This window comes from Anarhichas minor, unplaced genomic scaffold (assembly GCF_050575085.1).
Source record: "Anarhichas minor isolate MPS153535 unplaced genomic scaffold, ASM5057508v1 ptg000007l, whole genome shotgun sequence".
Classification (NCBI taxonomy): domain Eukaryota; kingdom Metazoa; phylum Chordata; class Actinopteri; order Perciformes; family Anarhichadidae; genus Anarhichas; species Anarhichas minor.
The window spans coordinates 1966627-1984454 of NW_027466453.1; the positions used below are offsets into that span (position 1 = coordinate 1966627).

Consider the following 17828-nt stretch of genomic DNA (forward strand, 5'->3'; position numbering starts at 1 on the left):
TAAGAACAAAGACGAAAGAAATCGCACAGGAAAGCTTGAAGACAGTGGTCCTGGGGGCTCTTATGAAGGCACCCGTCATTGTCCAGAGGGGGAGACAACATTTCTGATCTCCAGCTTTAAAGCCTCCGACATAGTTTCTGTGATGCGGCTGCGGGCTTGTACTGGTTAGCACGGTGTTACATTTATACTACAATTGAGGCGTGCATTTGTATTTCCTGATCCACGCTTTATTCCAGGTGCACCATAACATTGTTTGCCAGGAGTTCAACGCCATGTGGCTGTCTCTGTATTCTTTTAAATCAACCTCTCTCTTCAAAACAAGCATGTATTTATGTTTCTTCTTGGTAAACCAGCCCGAGGTATAAACGCCACCAAGTGGACTGCAGTGTGGAATGAAACTGGCACGCATGCTATATGTACAGTCTGCACAGTCACTAATTGTGGACTGCACACAGACCTCCTCATAGGATCCGTGCGGACACGGGTGGATGGCAACATTTAAGTCACGCTGACTAAGTCCATTTATACTTTACATGTGTAAAGTATAAATGGATTTAAAACGGACTAAAAAAAAAAATGAAACTCATCCTTTAATACAGAGTTGGCAGCAGGGAGTTTGCTAGTCAGCCTTTGCCTGATATGTGATCTGTTAACCTGTAAGATGAACTAATACCTGAGGACAGAATGGAGCATGGTCCTCAATACAGAGATGTGAGTGCTTCTATCAGTAACCAGTTCCACACACTGACTGACAAACTGAATGACGTATCAGTGAGACTTGACACTAATCATACAGTACAGTGACGTAAATATGGCTAAGTAAAGTGAGTTTTCATTTTTAAAATCGATAAACATAACATATGTTAAGTATTGACCTTATCCTGACCTCTAGAATTAAACATCTGCATCTCTTTATCTCGCCCTGTCTCATTACCCCCCCCCCCCCCCCCCCCCCCCGTGGTTTTTGGGTGTTTGTTAGTTTCCTGTCACAGAGGAAGTGCCTCACCCTGCCGCCTGGCTCCCTATTGGCTCCAGATGAACAGTGATTTTGGGGGGCGAGAGAGTGAGGAGGGGACGGGGCAGCACAGAAGGATAGAAAGAGGGAGCAGGAGGAGGGAAACAGGCACAAGAGGGAGCTGAGGACAGAAGTCTGCCGATGAGTGCAGAGAAAGCTCCAAACAGATGAATGAGAGCTGGAGAGAGCAGACGCTTCACTGCAAAGAGGAAATGGCTTTGTGTTGGAGGAGGTAAGCATGAAAACAACAACGCAACAGAGGAATAAACTAAATGTATACTCATTGGTTTTCCTTTTTTATTTATCTTGTGTTTAATGTAATTCTTCATTAAAAACAAACATGTTAACCAGTCATTTTGCCTGTTACTGAGTTCCAAATATTTTGAAAGTAACTTGCTATTTTTTCACTAGTTTTAACAAGTAAGATATTTTGAGGATTCATAAACTGACTTGATGACTTGTTTTAGTGTAATCTCATACTTCTAGTGTGCTATCAGTCCTCTTTCATGCCTTTCTTGGTCTGGTCACTCCCAATCCTTGTACCAGTGTCTTGGTACCACAGTGACGCTGGACAGGTTTGGGGGGGGCTGTGCTAAGGACTGCGGGTGCTGTGTGAAGCATTATCTCCTGCTGAGTCTTTCCTTTATCATTGATATGTCTCTCTGCATTTGCAAATATGATTTAGAAACGATGTATATTTTCTGTTATGCTCTTTGAAGTTTTGTCCAAACATTACCGTACTAGTAAAGTTAGAGGATGGCGTGGTGTTTGTGATGGATGTCTCTCTTCCTCTCTCTCTTACTATCACCATGATGGTATGGTGTGGAAAATGAATTTAACATTAACGCAGAGAGGATATTCAGAATGCAATCAATAAATGAATAAAAAAACAAAAGATCTTTGCGTGTTTTTCATGAGAGTTTCACATCAAACACTCTTCATCAGGACTCTGTGGTTGTAGGTGATCGGCCAAAAGTAAATTGATCCTGCTACAATCCTGAGGTATTGTCTCTATATATGTTCTTGTCTTGAGTGCAGTGTAAATATGACAGCTTTTATGTCACTTGTTTTTATTGCAAATAGTTCAGAACACATGTAATGTAAACTCAACGAGCATTGATAATGCACCTCATTTCCCAAAGTCACAATTTCAGTCATAATTCATTCAAAGCTGTGGAAAGTTAAATCTTGTTAATTTTGCATGGTTTATGTTATGTATTGTCCAAAACATTTCTGTTACAAAACATAACGTTGATGTGCAGCTTGGTTTGAGTCTGACAAACAAAAGCTCAGCTGGTGCAGCAAGCCGCTTCAGCACACGAGGTCCTGATTAGACCCATAAAGAGTCCTCACTCTCTCATATTCCTGAATCCACTGACAGGATGTCATGGTCCACATGAACAAGTGCACTTTGATTTACTTTGCTCTGTGCTTCATTTGGCTTTTTATATTTAGCATGGGCCTATTCAATTGTTTGTTGATTGGTCATTCTGTGATTTAATGATCTGACTGTAAGCCTTCATGATAATAATACAGTTGAAGTACATCTGGCAGCAGGGCCTTGATGCATAATACTCTGAGACAGTTTAAGATGAAAGTTCTGTATATGTAATAAAGGCACATTTTGGAGACACATTTACAGTGTGAAGCAGTGCAACACATGGTTGTGTTTTAAAGATCTCTCTCCACAGACACTAATGAAAGTAGACATTCCCTTAATCACATCTGCACGTGCTGATCTGATATTTACCGATATAATATATGTCAGTCCTTTTGCACCTGTTGAAAGAAATACTTAGTATTTAAGGGCAGGAACAGACCGGGTCCTGTGATCCAGGGTGAGTAATCTGAGCCTGTGATCAGGCCAACACAACAGACAGAAAGGCCTGGAGGGACATCTAGTGGAGCATTGTTTCTACTAAAGCAGGCATTCGGCCAATCCCATTGTAGCTCATTCACTATAGCAACAATGTTGCTATGTTGTGTAGTGTAGTTTGTTTTTACTGTTTGGTGATCATAAACTTACTATATTCATAACAACTCAGAAAAGTTGTGTTTTTCAAACATAAATCGAACTGCCTGCCTTCATATAAAATAAATCAAAGGAATTTAAAGAGGCGTCGTGGTTTTAGGTTTTTCTTTAAAACAGAATCTCTAAACAAGAGGCAGAAAACGAGAAATTGAAACACACTAGCTCCGCGTTTATTCATTTATCATATTCATTTGAATGTCCTCCTCGTCATAGGCCCACTCTCTTAATATTCCTACATTATGAATCATGTGTTCCCCGTGAGAGGACCGGGTATCGGTGTGACGCCCCTCCCCGTGCTCAGGACCGTGGAGCTGCGCACACAGACGGGACAGAAGACGGCGGCGGTCCGGTCGAAACTCGCCGAAACACACAAACGAGGTACGAAGAAGTTTGATTTGAGTTGACCTCCGTCTGTCCACGATGTGATCCGCTCTTTAGCGGCGCTGGAACGTGTTTGTGAACTTATCAGGAACTCTTTCCGTGAAGGTTGAAGAGTGTTGTCTTCCCACAGAAATCCCTCCGGAGATTCATTGTAGCCGTCGTTGACACCGTCGGTGGTAATCATTAGTTAGTCCTGAGTAGGAAACTCTTCACATGAGTTATGAAAGAGAACGCAGTCGTGTTGGTATTTCCTGGTGCTTATGGCGGGTCCTCGCTGACCGGTTCCCGGTCCCGTAACCTCTTCCTCCTTCTTCTTCTTCTTCTTGACTGGTTGGATGCGTCCCTATGTTGTGACGCTTAATTACCATTCAGGGTATCTTGTCTTAATCTACTCGTTATTACCTGCCCTTGTTGTTTCCTACCGACTCCATTCTGAACTGAATGTGAATGTTTTGTCCTCATCATCTGAGCCCAGTGCTGCCTGCTGCCGCTCTTTCTTGGTTCTCTTCCATACAATGCCCTGTCCTTGATTATAAAGTTAAATATATAGATATCTATCTTTTCTTTTTTAACAGCTTGTTTGGCAGGTTCATCCTCTCCCTCATTACCCAGAATTATCAAATAAGCAGCAGTGCCTTGTCTTGAATGAAGGATTATTGGATGCACCTGACTCAGCCTCTGACGTACAGAGCAGAGACTGAGATTTGAAAGCAAAAGTAACTTTCATGGATAAGTTTCAGACTCGTACCACGCTTGCAGAAATGCACAATACCTTGTGGTTAAAGCTGTGAAACGATTGGTAAGGTTTAGGCAAAGAAACTTCTTGGTTAACGTGAGAAAAAAGATCACGGTTTGTGTCAAAATAGTAACGCACCTACACAACGTAACGATCGTAACAATGTAACATCCTTCAATAAATAACAACAGGACTTCAGTAACAATAGAAACAACGTCAGCAAGTGTAATCTCAGCGTCTACTTTTGGTTTCACTAGTGACACGAACACCAGTCTGCTGGGTGAAAGTCCTGTGTTTGTTTGACCCATCCACCACCTGCCTGTGATGTTTTCTCTCACTTCACTCCGTCAGTTGTAATGCCCAAATGCAAAAAGGTCTACATCCAACGTATCCGTGGTTTGCAGAAACTCTTTTTCCTGGAGAGGAGGTAGAGCTATACCCACCACAGAAGTTTGTTCACATATTTCAACTCCACTCGGAGCTGCACTGCAGGACCTGTCCTGCATTATCTGTTACTGGATCTATTGATCCATCTTCTTCCTTGAGAGCTTCATGTTCTGGATTTTGTTTGCTCACGGCCTGGTGAGCAAACGGTATGTCCTTTTTATCCTCCCTAACATTGTGTTTTTGTACTGTAGGCTATCATATGATGAAAATGATTACTTATTTTTATTATTCAAATGGTCCATTTCTGTTTGTATTCATGGTCTCATTATGGTACGGCCTTCCTTGTTATTTTGCTTTCACTCTTCTGGATCTTATTTTATAATCAAGAGTTCCTTCGATCTTACTAGCATTAAGATGATTCACTCTCTTCCTAAAACTTCTCAGTTGGCTTCCCCATACACTGTCCACTTCTGTCACTGATGCATCAGTGTTTATTTGACACAAGAATGGATAAAGTGTCTCTACCTACGGGTCCATCTTGGTGTACTCTCCAGTCACATACTACATACATCATATTATATGAAAACAATGTAAGATCAAGTACAGACTCCTTTCCAACCCCTGTTCATTTACACACACTAAACTCCTCTCATATAACAGATAATCGGTACCTGCCCATTGCCATGTTATGTGCGTTGAAGTGCTCCCAATGTATTTCTTTAACCACTAATTCCTTCCTTCCACACCACAGCATGCTCCAGTCCATTTCATATACCCAGTGCTCTGCAGGGAACCCTTTATTCAACAAAAGTGACACAACCCCCTCCTCCCTAATCTCTTCTATCTCGCCTAACTGCCCCGAATAACAAAAGCTGTCTTTGAGCCATGATTCCTGAACACACACCATGTGTGTAGTCTCCCTCCTACTGTCAACCTATCACTGTTTTAACAATGATTGGAATCTTTTCATAAATAGGGTTAACATTTAAACTAACAGTTATCACCAGTTAATTACTGACATTTAGACATTATTTTTTGTATTACAAGTTTTCTGAAAATGTATTTTAAATATGCAAATGAGGCCTATTCTTATTAAATATGTGATGATTTGCATACATTTCCAGAAATCAGAACGTTAGTTAAAGCCAGGTTCAAATTCTGGTTTCATTTTGTTGACATATTAGAGTCAAAGGTTTTGAAAGAGGGAATATCTCTTTTTATCACATAAATCAGAACATACTGTCAACAGACATAATTAATACTGGCCATGTTTTTAGGGATAAAATGTTGTATAAATCAGTCTATGAATGATAAATGTACTGGAGAATATAGATAGGAATTTAAGTGGAAAGTTTGGTGGATGTAAGTGCTGAAGTGGAGAAAAAAACACATTTTATAATGAGAATAAATTAAATGTTAACATTCTATTAAAGCTAGTTTTACTACTTTGTGCAGTCAAAAATTCTGGTAAAGAATTTCTGGCCACCATTACTAGAGAAGGACTGTTCTCTGTATTACACCAGCTCTACATGGGACCAATAAACATGCCTCGTAATAAGGACAGGTTTCTATAAGCTACACTTTCTCTGGAGATTAAGTTATTATGGTATTTAATACAGACAAAGGAGTAATGCTCCCTTATCTACTTTACACCTAAAGTACCAGTGTGTTGGATCTGGGTCTATTGGCAGAAATTGAACATAATATTCATGGTGGGTGCTGAAGGGGGAAGTAGGGAATAGGGAAATAGTCTTGTGGGCCACACGAGAGGTCAATTTAGAATTATGATTGTTATTACTTGTTATTAATCTTTAAGGTTAAGTGACTGAAATGCAAGCACAAGGAAACACCAACAAGTTATTTTTTAGTAACACATATGTAACTAATACTACAGTTATAAGTACTAAGCACCACAACATTTTACAAACGGATGTCAAATCTGTGGCACAACAGCTAAGTTCTGAATTGTCCATTGAAGTTACAAATGATTAAACAAAAAACAGGGTTTTAAAGCAAGTGGACGAAGGCTTTATAGGAATGTTTGGTTGCTCCCTGGAGTGGCATCTCATGGAGACGGGGTTAGATGTCTGAAGTCTGGATTTGAGAAGGTTCCCATTGGAAGAGAGCTCCTGGTTGAGGCTCTCCTAGATTTCATTCTTAACTCATGACGTTCACCTCCTTTTGTTCCGAAATACATCTGCAGACGAGCAAAGAGCAAGCTTCCACCAAAAAGAGAGCAAACAGGTTTCTCAAAGTATGCTGGGACTTTTACAACGGAGTATATTTCCTGTTTGATTCATGCAGCTATAACACAGTCAATACTTCAAAAAGGCTTTAATCACATTTGTGTCTGAAAAGAATATTCAAAACTATAAAAACTGTAATATTTTGGATACATTGCATAGCCCAGGTTTTATTAGTGTTGTTGGTGATCTTATTTACTAAATGTGTGCCATCACTGACACACATTGTCAGTGGTAAGAAGGTCTAGAATTAAAGGGAATGTTGACGGACTGGATTATCAAGGTGTGTTTGTTTATGTTTTTTTACTTTCAATTAGTTGTGGAAAGAATGTTTCATGAAGCTTGATTATTAATTCAACCCTTTGCTTTTCACTTTGTGGATTTCCTCAAGACAAGTTCTACAACAACCAATATTTCATACTTGTCCACTGGAGGTTTTTTGAAGTTTATTGATTGTTTTCATTTCACTTCATTGATTTCTATTTATTTAAGTACGGTATGAAATGCAATTTGTGCAGACTTGACACTGACTCCAGCTGAAATCAATCTCACAATATAAAGGCATTTTCTAGCCCTAGTGGCATGGCCCTATAGCGATGGATGGATCAGTCCACCATGTTGCTCCAGACTGAAATATATCATCAACTATTGAATGGATTACCCAGGAGACAACCTTCATTTCTTAAAAATGAAACCAATGCTGGAGGGCCTTAAAGCTGCATTCTCTCTACTGTCCACCAGGGGGCGACTCCTCTGATTGTATAGACATCTATGAGAAAATGACTCTACTTCTCTCTTGATTTATTACCTCAGTAAACATTGTAAACATGAGTTTATGGTCTCAATCTCTAGTTTCAAGTCTTCTTCAATACAGCATGATGTTCATTTAGTAAATTATGGTCCATTTAGAGTCAAACAGACCATAAAGCACGGTATGCTTTAGGGCGGGGCTACACCGTGATTGACAGGACGCTACCAGAGTCGTATACGCCGTCTCTACATCACTCTACATGACCATATTTGGATTTCGCAGTCCAAATATGACCTCACAGCAAGAGGGACCCGGGTTCGATCCCCGATCCCGGGTGGTCCTTCTGTGTGGAGTTTGCACGTTCTCCCCGTTGCAGCGTGGGTACCCTCCGGGTTCTCCAGCTTCCTCCCACAGTCCAAAGACATGCAGCTTAGGTTATTTGGAGACTCGAAATTGCCCGTAGGTGTGAATGTGAGCGTGAATGTTTGTCTGTCTCTATATGTGCCCTGCGATAAACTGGTGACCTGTCCAGGGTGTACCCTGCCTTCGCCCAATGTCAGCTGGGATCGACTCCAGCGCCCCGCGACCCTGAACAGGAGAAGCGGTTTGGATAATGAATGAATGAATGAATGAAGTCCAAATATGGTCAGTTCCATTTACTGGTTGAAAAAAAACAAGATGGCGACGGCCAAAGTGTCAAACTCGAGGTGTCAAATGGCAGTCAACCAACCAATCTCCACTTCTTATATACAGTTTCTGGGATTACCATGAATTGGGTTATTATTAGAATTCATCTTGAGGATAATTATTATGTGTACCAAATTTCATGACAGTTTCTTCAATAGTTGTTGAGAGATTTTACTCAGAACCACAGATGTGACCTCACAGTGGCACTTGAGTCCAGAGTCAGTACAATACATCCTCTGGGGACTATGTATTGTTCAATAATCAGAATGAATGACTTTAATCACGAACTAAACACCCTGTACATAGCTTTCATTTATTTCTGTATTGCAAAAGCTATGACCCCAACTCAACCACATCCCCCATTTCATACATAGAACCTGACTGTGATTGTCAGCATTGGTTTTACCTGAATAAATAATGTGCTTTTAAAATACTTTTCTCTGTGCTCTACTTTATTGTGCTCCAGGAAAACCCCAGAAAACAAAAGGAGCTATTGAATCTTTGAATCATTGTCTGTTTGTTTAGTTTAATTGCCAGTGTTGCTGTTTGGTTGACCTGTTCAGTAGTCTTTTTCCTGTTAGTAAAAATTGGCAAAATACATAGATTTCTGTTTTTTTTTTTTCTTGCATGCTAACTGAAAAAAAAACAGTAGAGTAGGAAAGCATTTAGTATACTGCACAAAATATGAATTGTTCTGTTCAAAACATTAGCTAGTACAAAACACTTATCATTTCTTGTATTTTGAGGATGGCTCTCACTTAAACATCAGAATAATAAAAGGACGTTTTGTTTCACCTTGTGTTAGTGATGTCAGAGTCTGCAGGCCGCCCTTCCTCTGTCTCCTCCGTCTCTTCCATCTCTCTGGTGGAGGTCAAGGCTGAGACTCATCTAGTGATCCAAGCTTTCCTCCATCGAGCCCTCGCCATCCCCTTGAAAGAGAGGCCTGGCACAGTCGGAGGGGCCTACAAAGAGCACAGCAAGTACAGGTAACGTAGCTCAACAATCTGGGCTTCTGCTCTTGTGTGTTTTTTGTGTCACTGTTCTCAACAACACACTTATCTCCTTTTACCTCAGACTGGACACTGATGTCAAAAAATGATCAAAAAGATTTGTAATCACAGCAACATTAATTCTATTTCCTCATTCAATATGTGAATATACATGTTTTCCATTTGTTTGATAGTTTCACACCCTGTGCAGAAAGCAGGAGGCGCTGGATGCTGTGTTCATTCAACTTAATAGTCTTGTTTCCAGTGCAATATAACTTAATGTGACTATGACTCATTGTTTGGAGAGTTTGTCATCAATCAAATTAAGTATTTCAATGACCATGGTGAAGTCAGTGGTTTTGATTGAAGGAGAGGCATTAAAAGTTGTCCAATCAACTCTGAGTATGTTGCCTGTGATGATAATACAATTCAATAATACAATTTCATTCCAGTTTAGCTAGACTGGAATGAAATTGAATGCACACATGTGGACTATGAACATATATTCTAAAGAAAATACAGAAGTAAGTTCATCTGAATTATTTATTATTGCTTTGAGTGTGCTCCCACAGTAAGAAAAGTAGCAGTAAATCAGAACCTGACATCCATTAAGACCACCGTGGACCATATTGTAGCACCCTGAATGGAAGCTATCTTCTACCGGCCCTGTTGTTCACCAGACTCTCGTCCTTTCCATGCTAGCTCCAAGCCACAACCAAAAGCACAGAATGGCTTGGATTCTCAAGCTGAAGACGCCAATTCAGCAGATGAGAAGAAGACAGGATTCAAGGACTTGATAAAGCAGCTTCGTCCTGCCCAAGACCCTAAAGGCTCATTGGACAGAGACAGTAAGACGAGAGTGTCACACCTCAGAGATCAAACAGAAGTAAGGAAATCTTCATTTTATTAGGCACTATACCCTAATAAAACAAGTCCCATTGTGCTTGTTGAGTTCAGATTGAAGCCCTCTAGTGCTGGGGCTTGATGATACTGTAAGGTTGGTCCATTTGTCTGTCAGTCTCTGTCAGCACTTATGTCTCCAGAGACAGATATTTGTCAACAGCTGACCAGGTGTCCTTGTTTTGTTGGTATACTAATGGTTTTAGTGAAACGCAAACTTTTTCTCCACTGCATGAATTTCTACTTCGATAAAAAACTGTGGCTGCAGTTTCATGATATTTATTGAACTCTCCCCAGAGCATGAGCCCTGTCCATTCAGACAAGCCATGTGCAGTCCTCTTTCCCCCTAAAGGCCCAGTCAAACCAGTGATTAGTGAGTTCCCTCCGGTACATCAGTAGCTAGCTAGCTCATGCCTGTTTCCAGATAACTAGCATGTTTTGCTGTGCCACGGTCTGATGTGATGGGATTACACCAAAATGTTAACCTGTATCTCATGCTCTAATGAGCAGATGATGACATTTCTTCATCACATTCATGCTCTGGGGGGATGAAATGTTTTGATGTAAGTGACCCCATGACCTTTCCTCTAGCCCCACCCTCAGTACAAACTCCACACACTTCCTCACTGCACACATTTTAAGCCCCAAAACTGTTCGACAGTTTTGCATTGTCATCAACATGACCGCCTCTTGAGGACACTATGGGGGCTTTAAGCTTTGACTCTTGTTTGTTGAGGAACAGCTCAAAGTGACCTATGGCCTCTAGTTGTTTATGGTCATTCAGCAAACCCATTATAATTGTTTAACAGAAAGCACTTTGAGACCTGGTAGATTAGAGGAAAAGATCCCTCAGTCTTGAATCATGCCTGACTAAAGAACATACATTACAACTTTTGAACCAATTCTAAATATGACTAGGCATGACAAGCTGTTCCAGTATGGGTCAGTTGGTGTTGACAGGAGATAAAGTGCCTTCTGAGCCAGTCACTGCTTGTCTTCTTCATCAAGATTCTTTTAAACATGTTACCATGATATTTACAACTGGATACATACTTTACACTACAAAAATCTCTATCAATATTGTGTTCATACCTCATGACCTTATATAGTATATCTAATATATGGACTTGCATTTTATACTTGGAGTATATTTCTCATGTGATGTCAGTGTGATATTGAGCAGAAGAACCTGTTTCTACAGGATGGTGTCAAACTCTCCTCCTCTACATCAGAAGAAGATGAATGCGAGAAGAAGCAGAATAAGAAGACGAAGCAAAAGAAGTTAAGAAAAAAGCTCTCCAAGTTCTTCAGGGGAAAGTTAGAGAAACAGGAGAAAGAGCGGCGTGACACTCAACCTCAGAGGCCTTCCACATTGCCAATCGAAGATGTAGAGATCCCCCCGGCCCTCATCTCTCCCAGTAAGCTCTTTCATTACAATATGCCTGAGCTGGAGTCCATTTATTTGCTGCTAAGTCTGAGTTGAAATGTAAGTGTGGTCTGAATCTACACTATTATAAGGTGCACCTCCAAACCAGTTTGTCTGCCCATGTAGGGAGGATGAAGCTGACTGGCAACATTATAACTCTAACAACTGTCAACATACACACAGCATAGTTATTGGTGTGACTACAGCAGAGTGGTAAGAGTTCACTGTTTAATGTAGAATTATGACTTGTTGCTGTAGACCACCCTCCTGAGTTCTACAATGAAGTAGCAGAGAAACTGGAAAAGATTGCCCAGAGGTCTACCAGTACAAAGAAACTGAGTCCCACAGTCCAGCCTTCACCAGGTAATCAAACACACACACAAACACAATTGAATCCAATTGAAGAAGTGGCTGTGTTGTTCTAGCCAAGTCAGGGAAGTTATAGTTATCATTGCTGAGTCCGGTAAAATTCACACATAAATATCAGTTGAGCCTGTGTTCACTTTCTTCACTGAGACATACGGAAATGAAGGCAAAGGAAATGTGTTTTGCCTTAAAGTCCCACTGAAGGAGAGGTCGGAGCGTCTTCAGCTTCTGTACTGTGACGTATTTCACAGTGAAACAGAATATTTGAGGGGCGTACGCTTACAAGACAGATTCAAATCAAATCCTTTGCATTTGATTGGACCGCTCGGAGTTAGAATTTAGTGTGATACGGAGCTGCAGAGGACTGTTGGCTACACACACCCACCTTCCTCAGCTGTTGTTAGATCAGGAGGAGGACGAGGGAGAGGTGGAGGACGAGGGAGAGGAGGAGGACGAGGGAGAGGAGGAGGACGAGGGAGAGGAGGAGGACGAGGGAGAGGAGGAGGACGAGGGAGAGGAGGAGGGCGAGGGAGAGGTGGAGGACGAGGGAGAGGTGGAGGACGAGGGAGAGGAGAGGAGGAGGACGAGGGAGAGGAGGAGGACGAGGGAGAGGTGGAGGACGAGGGAGAGGAGAGGAGGAGGACGAGGGAGAGGAGGAGGACGAGGGAGAGGAGGAGGACGAGGGAGAGGAGGAGGACGAGGGAGAGGAGGAGGACGAGGGAGAGGAGGAGGACGAGGGAGAGGTGGAGGACGAGGGAGAGGAGGAGGACGAGGGAGAGGAGGAGGACGAGGGAGAGGAGGAGGACGAGGGAGAGGAGGAGGACGAGGGAGAGGAGGAGGACGAGGGAGAGGTGGAGGACGAGGGAGAGGAGGAGGACGAGGGAGAGGTGGAGGACGAGGGAGAGGAGGAGGACGAGGGAGAGGAGGAGGACGAGGGAGAGGAGGAGGGCGAGGGAGAGGTGGAGGACGAGGGAGAGGTGGAGGACGAGGGAGAGGAGAGGAGGAGGACGAGGGAGAGGAGGAGGACGAGGGAGAGGAGGAGGACGAGGGAGAGGTGGAGGACGAGGGAGAGGTGGAGGACGAGGGAGAGGAGGAGGACGAGGGAGAGGAGGAGGGCGAGGGAGAGGTGGAGGGCGAGGGAGAGGTGGAGGACGAGGGAGAGGAGGAGGACGAGGGAGAGGAGGAGGACGAGGGAGAGGTGGAAGGAAAGCTCTGCTCTGATGAACGACCTCCCTCCATGCTGCCGAGCAGAGGCCGAGCTCCCCGCTCATTTGATTGGGTTATGTTTAGCTCCTGAGAGCAGGATGACTCATCAAACATCAGAAACTGTAACAGAAGCTAAAGACCTTCTGACTTCCGTTTCACTTGGACTTTAACACTCTCTACTACCCTCAGCACGTGTTTGCCTTCATAGCCCAGACAGTGAGCTTACACGGTTCCAGTAAGCAATCATCACCGCATCCAGGTTTTGACTTTATTGGAAAAATACAGTGTACAAAGATTAAATAAATAAATAAAGATTTAAGTGAGGACACTAAATATACGCATAATACACAACAACATCACTAAAGGCATGGTGTAAACATTTAGTGTAAAACATGTTAAAAAAACATCCTTCTCAAAAGTAACTATCAAAATAACTACATATTAAACGTTTTCAGAGTTACAGATTATGCCTTGACAATAACAACACAATGTATGGATGTGGATAAACATGTGTTCCTTGCACTATTTAAAGCTTAGCTTATAATGCATTATAAACCAGTCGGGGGCAGCGTTTACATCTAAATAACTACACTCATGGATCTATTATCCAAACTGGACTACCTTGTTTGTATTTCGTCTTCTCACTGGTCGCTGTAGTGGACCTTTTTATAGTCTGAACTAGCCTAGGGTATAGACACAGACTGAGAGCCTCAGGACCTACTTTGACTGTAAAAGTGTTGCATCTTTTCTTTTAGCAGTTTGTGAGAAAGATGCAGTGGTGCAGCAGCTTGCTCAGGTGCTGTCTTTGGAGGGAGATTCTATCAACGTTAAGGTAGGTTCATCATAAAGTGCATAATTATCCATTTGTCAAACATTGGCAGCTCTTTGTGTTGAGAGTAGACTTTACATTTAGGGGATTTTAGACTCACAAATTCTGTAAAGTAACATCATTAAACTGCAGTTAACTTGGGCTGCTCTGTGGTGATTCACACAATAGTGGACATAGTTGGGTTTTGTTGCTCAGCAGTTATACTTTTCTAGCATGATAACCTACACGTGCCTCAGACTTGATAGAAACACAGCAACGAGACATGTAGACAAGCAGCTTCCTTACATGTATGTTCATCTGCATGCATGTGTAAACTGGCGCTACATAATGCAATCTTTTGACAGATCGAGTCGGACCCCTTCCTACGCTCCAGCCTGGCCCGACTTTCCTATGCATCGTTTTCCAAGCTTTTAGACACATTCGGCAGCAGCCTGGTATCCGGGGCACCTGTCCAGCTGCCAACAGCTAGTCCAACGCTGCGCCGCATGGCTGTCACCATGGAGGTTTCACGGCGGATAGTTACAGCCACAGGAGCCCAGCGCATGCAAGGCTATGCAGAGTGCTATATGGAGAGCTTTGCCCCCTGGGTCAAGAGCCAAGGAGGATGGGTGAGTGATACATTAGAACATTTTTATCTTCCATTATTCCATTAAAGATCTCTCATACAGAGACCAGTATTCACATAAGGACCGAACATCAAGTAATTGCCCAGGCCTGCATGAAAGACTAAGGGTGGGACATTTCCCACAATAAAAGCCTTCCAGGAAAGTGAGGGAAGCATAGGTGGCGCTATTATGATGCTAGGGCTAAGTCTCCACTAAATGGTCAATGGTGGTTTAGCGGCACAGGCTCAATTAAAAAATGATGCTCAGTAGATGGGTACCAGTGATGTCCTGGGGGGTTTTAAGGACCCACTGTAGAGCCTCCTCTCCTGTGCTGTGCACAGCCCATGCCAATTCGTAATGTTTCCATTCTGGATATAGCCCTCCCTCCATTTGGAAGACCAGATCACAACCTGATCCACCTTCTTCCCCTGTATAAGGGTATGTATATCCAGCAGCAGCCTGGGACTTGTAGGACCACAGTCCTACAGTCCTACAAGTCCTACAAGTCCTACAAGTCCTACAAGTCCTCACAAGGAGATGGTCACAGGAGACCAATGTGTCTCTGCAGGGCAGCTTTGCAATAACATACTGGGATGTGCTCTGTAATTCACATGAACAGTGTTTGTGTAGGAAGGAGGTCCGGGTGGATGGATGGGTCAAACCAACACAAGACTTTCACTGATGTTAGTGTCCTATGTGAAACTAAATTGACGTTGACTTGTTACCAAAGTGTTTTTGCGTAACTTACGAACTTAACTAACAACTAATGTTTGTTACCCAAGAAACTTACTCATTTCATGCAAACACCCACACCTTGATGTTTTCCTAAACCTAACCAAGTAAACTTCCAACCGAGGTAAACCCAGTTGGAAGTTTATTTGGAAAAGACACAATGCATGTAATGAGTGGAAACTTGCATAAAAAACCGCATTGATAAGTAGATTACGGCGATGGCTTCATGTGTGGTATTAGAGAACATTACATACATACCGTAAAACAAACAAGATTTATTCAAGGAAATATGGGACCCTTTATATTTTATAAGAGGAGATTCGTTCATTTTAGATCAGATGAAGAAGATGGCACTTAAATCAAATCTCACTGTTGACTAATGCTGATAAATACACTCAGACCCATCTTTATATAGTGAGTATAGGAGTGCAGAATGTTCACATCAAATTCAAGTTTTAAGTGCTACCACACGTGCTTTAGCTCCCTTTCTGTCCTACAGCAGAGGATCCTGATGGCCTCGCTCCAGCCAACCACAGGAACCTGCTTGACCTCTATACATTAAGAGACCTATTTCTAGTGGCAAAGTTACACAAACTTAGAAAAGTATATAAGAACACAAGAGTGCTGCAGGAATGAGTCCTAAGACCCAGTCATAAGTCAGCATTTTTGCTCTTCAGGTTCCCTCAAGTGTTTGTATGTGTTTTTGGTTAGATGCCTGAAATGAGGTCTGTGGTTAACACAAGCTGAAAAGATTTGAACGTTTTGTATAAAATACTTATGAAAGGCTGTTGCTAACAAGTGTCTAAATGAGATCACGAAACAACATTACCAGAACACTAGTCCGCCTTTAGCTTTGACATGACTTTAACTTAGCTGAGACAATGCACCATGGTCACATGACGTGAACTTCCTTTATAGCCTAACGTTAGCTTTTAACTTCTGCTGATTGTGTTCACGCTACAAAAATCATAAAGATGGTGTTTATTTGTGACGATTACCTTGCTGAACAATGTGTGTATCACTTCAATTTGTTTGCCACAAAGTAAATTCTCTGCAATATTTTAAAAAAAACTTGGAAAAGTCCCATTGGCTGAAATAAGAATCCGAATCCCTGCTGCACTCTATAACGTGAAATAAAATGATCTGATGTCATCATTCAAAATCTACTTTTCACCACGGTTTTGAGATGTAAGTAGTGAAAAATATATTTTGAGCTTTATTTGACTTTGTTCATGCTTATCACACAACCTTCTTCTTTAGGAGAATGCGGTACATTTGGAGGAGCCACTAGAATACGACTGAGACGGATTCCAGGCGTCTTTTTGTTCCAACCAACCACTGGTCAACACAGAGCTCTGGATAATAACATCAAAGTGAAGAGAGGCGGATGGACCTTACTAGAGCGTCTCATCTGGACTGTGACAAGATTCCAGAAGCCACTTTGATTCATGTCAATCTGGGATTTAGGCATCAGAAAGGACTTTCACCAGGGGTTCTTGTTTTTACGGTTTTTACATGGTCAGAATACAAGCTGTGTAGATTATTTAATTAAAGTACCTGTTGATCAGTTCGAGAGGGATGTTTTGACTTTTGTTCTAAATCTGGTAGAGAATACAATGTTATCTCAGTGAGATAGTTCCACCTGTTAGAGTTACAGGTTTCCTTATTGCAGATCCCTGTGAAGAACACTTTTTACTTGCAGTGTACTGTATTCTTTATTTCTTTGCATTTTCCTTCCTTTTTAAGCAGCTTCATTGACTGGGCGTGATGCTCACAGAGGTTCGATACTGCCTCCAGGCACCTGGATCAATCAGGAGGAGTTGCTAAGGCAGTGACGAGAACAAGATCCTGCAGCAGCTTCCCTTACGAACACCACCATGTTCATGTTTTTATTGATGTTTGTTAGAGGTACTATCTCAATCATTTGATTACTGTCTAATTCATTGACAGATCTTTTGCTACACAGTAGACCGGTTGTTTCATATTGTTTACATCATCCAGGTTTGAACATAATCAAAGATAAACAGTGTGAGGAAATGTGAAAAGTTTTGTATTGTCCAAAATAAAAACACAGTATGTCATAGTATGTTTTGTATGATTTATATTTGCTCTCTGTCAGAGGAAATTGTTACCGTGGCGATAGTGAGATACAGCACACAGGAGGGGGGCGGTGTATCGTCATGGCGCGAGGCCCAGCAGGAGAGTGATGGAGTAGCATTTGGACCCCTTTATTTGATTCTGGCTGAATACAAGTTAAACTCGGAGCATCGCTAGGTAACACTAGGCCTCAATGAAACTGTTCTTTTGCTATTTCAATATTTTATTTTAGTATTAGTTACATTTTTATTTACAGTTTCACTTTGACACTAGAGAAAGAACAGAAGGCATCAACTCATCAATGCAACATTTATTTATATTTTACAACGAAAAATACCACACACGCACACCTAAGCCACGACTTGAGTTGCCAGTAGCTCCTCACAGGATGCTGATTGGTTCGTGTTCTGTCTGTCAAGACACCTGTTTAGACTGGTGTTTGGGTA

The 17828-nt window shown here is 42.0% G+C and overlaps 1 protein-coding gene across 1 annotated transcript; it reads left to right on the forward strand.

The window, feature by feature from the left end:
• The first annotated feature begins 3351 nt into the window (after nucleotides 1-3351).
• On the forward strand, nucleotides 3352-17371 carry bcl2l12 (BCL2 like 12). The gene is made up of 8 exons (XM_076082336.1): nucleotides 3352-3425; nucleotides 9038-9218; nucleotides 9924-10107; nucleotides 11323-11539; nucleotides 11806-11910; nucleotides 13875-13951; nucleotides 14293-14556; nucleotides 16546-17371. The coding sequence occupies exons 2-8, from the start codon at nucleotides 9040-9042 to the stop codon at nucleotides 16585-16587; spliced, it is 1068 nt and encodes a 355-aa protein (XP_075938451.1). The 5' UTR covers nucleotides 3352-3425; nucleotides 9038-9039; the 3' UTR covers nucleotides 16588-17371.
• The last annotated feature ends 457 nt before the right edge of the window (nucleotides 17372-17828 follow it).

Bases quoted from the DNA above. Each gene is read 5' to 3' on its own strand.
- bcl2l12 (XM_076082336.1), top strand. From the start codon at position 9,040: ATGTCAGAGTCTGCAGGCCGCCCTTCCTCTGTCTCCTCCGTCTCTTCC. The intron at 11,540-11,805 runs GTAAGCTCTTTC...TTGTTGCTGTAG, and splicing joins CCCGGCCCTCATCTCTCCCA to ACCACCCTCCTGAGTTCTAC. The intron at 13,952-14,292 runs GTAGGTTCATCA...ATCTTTTGACAG, and splicing joins GAGATTCTATCAACGTTAAG to ATCGAGTCGGACCCCTTCCT.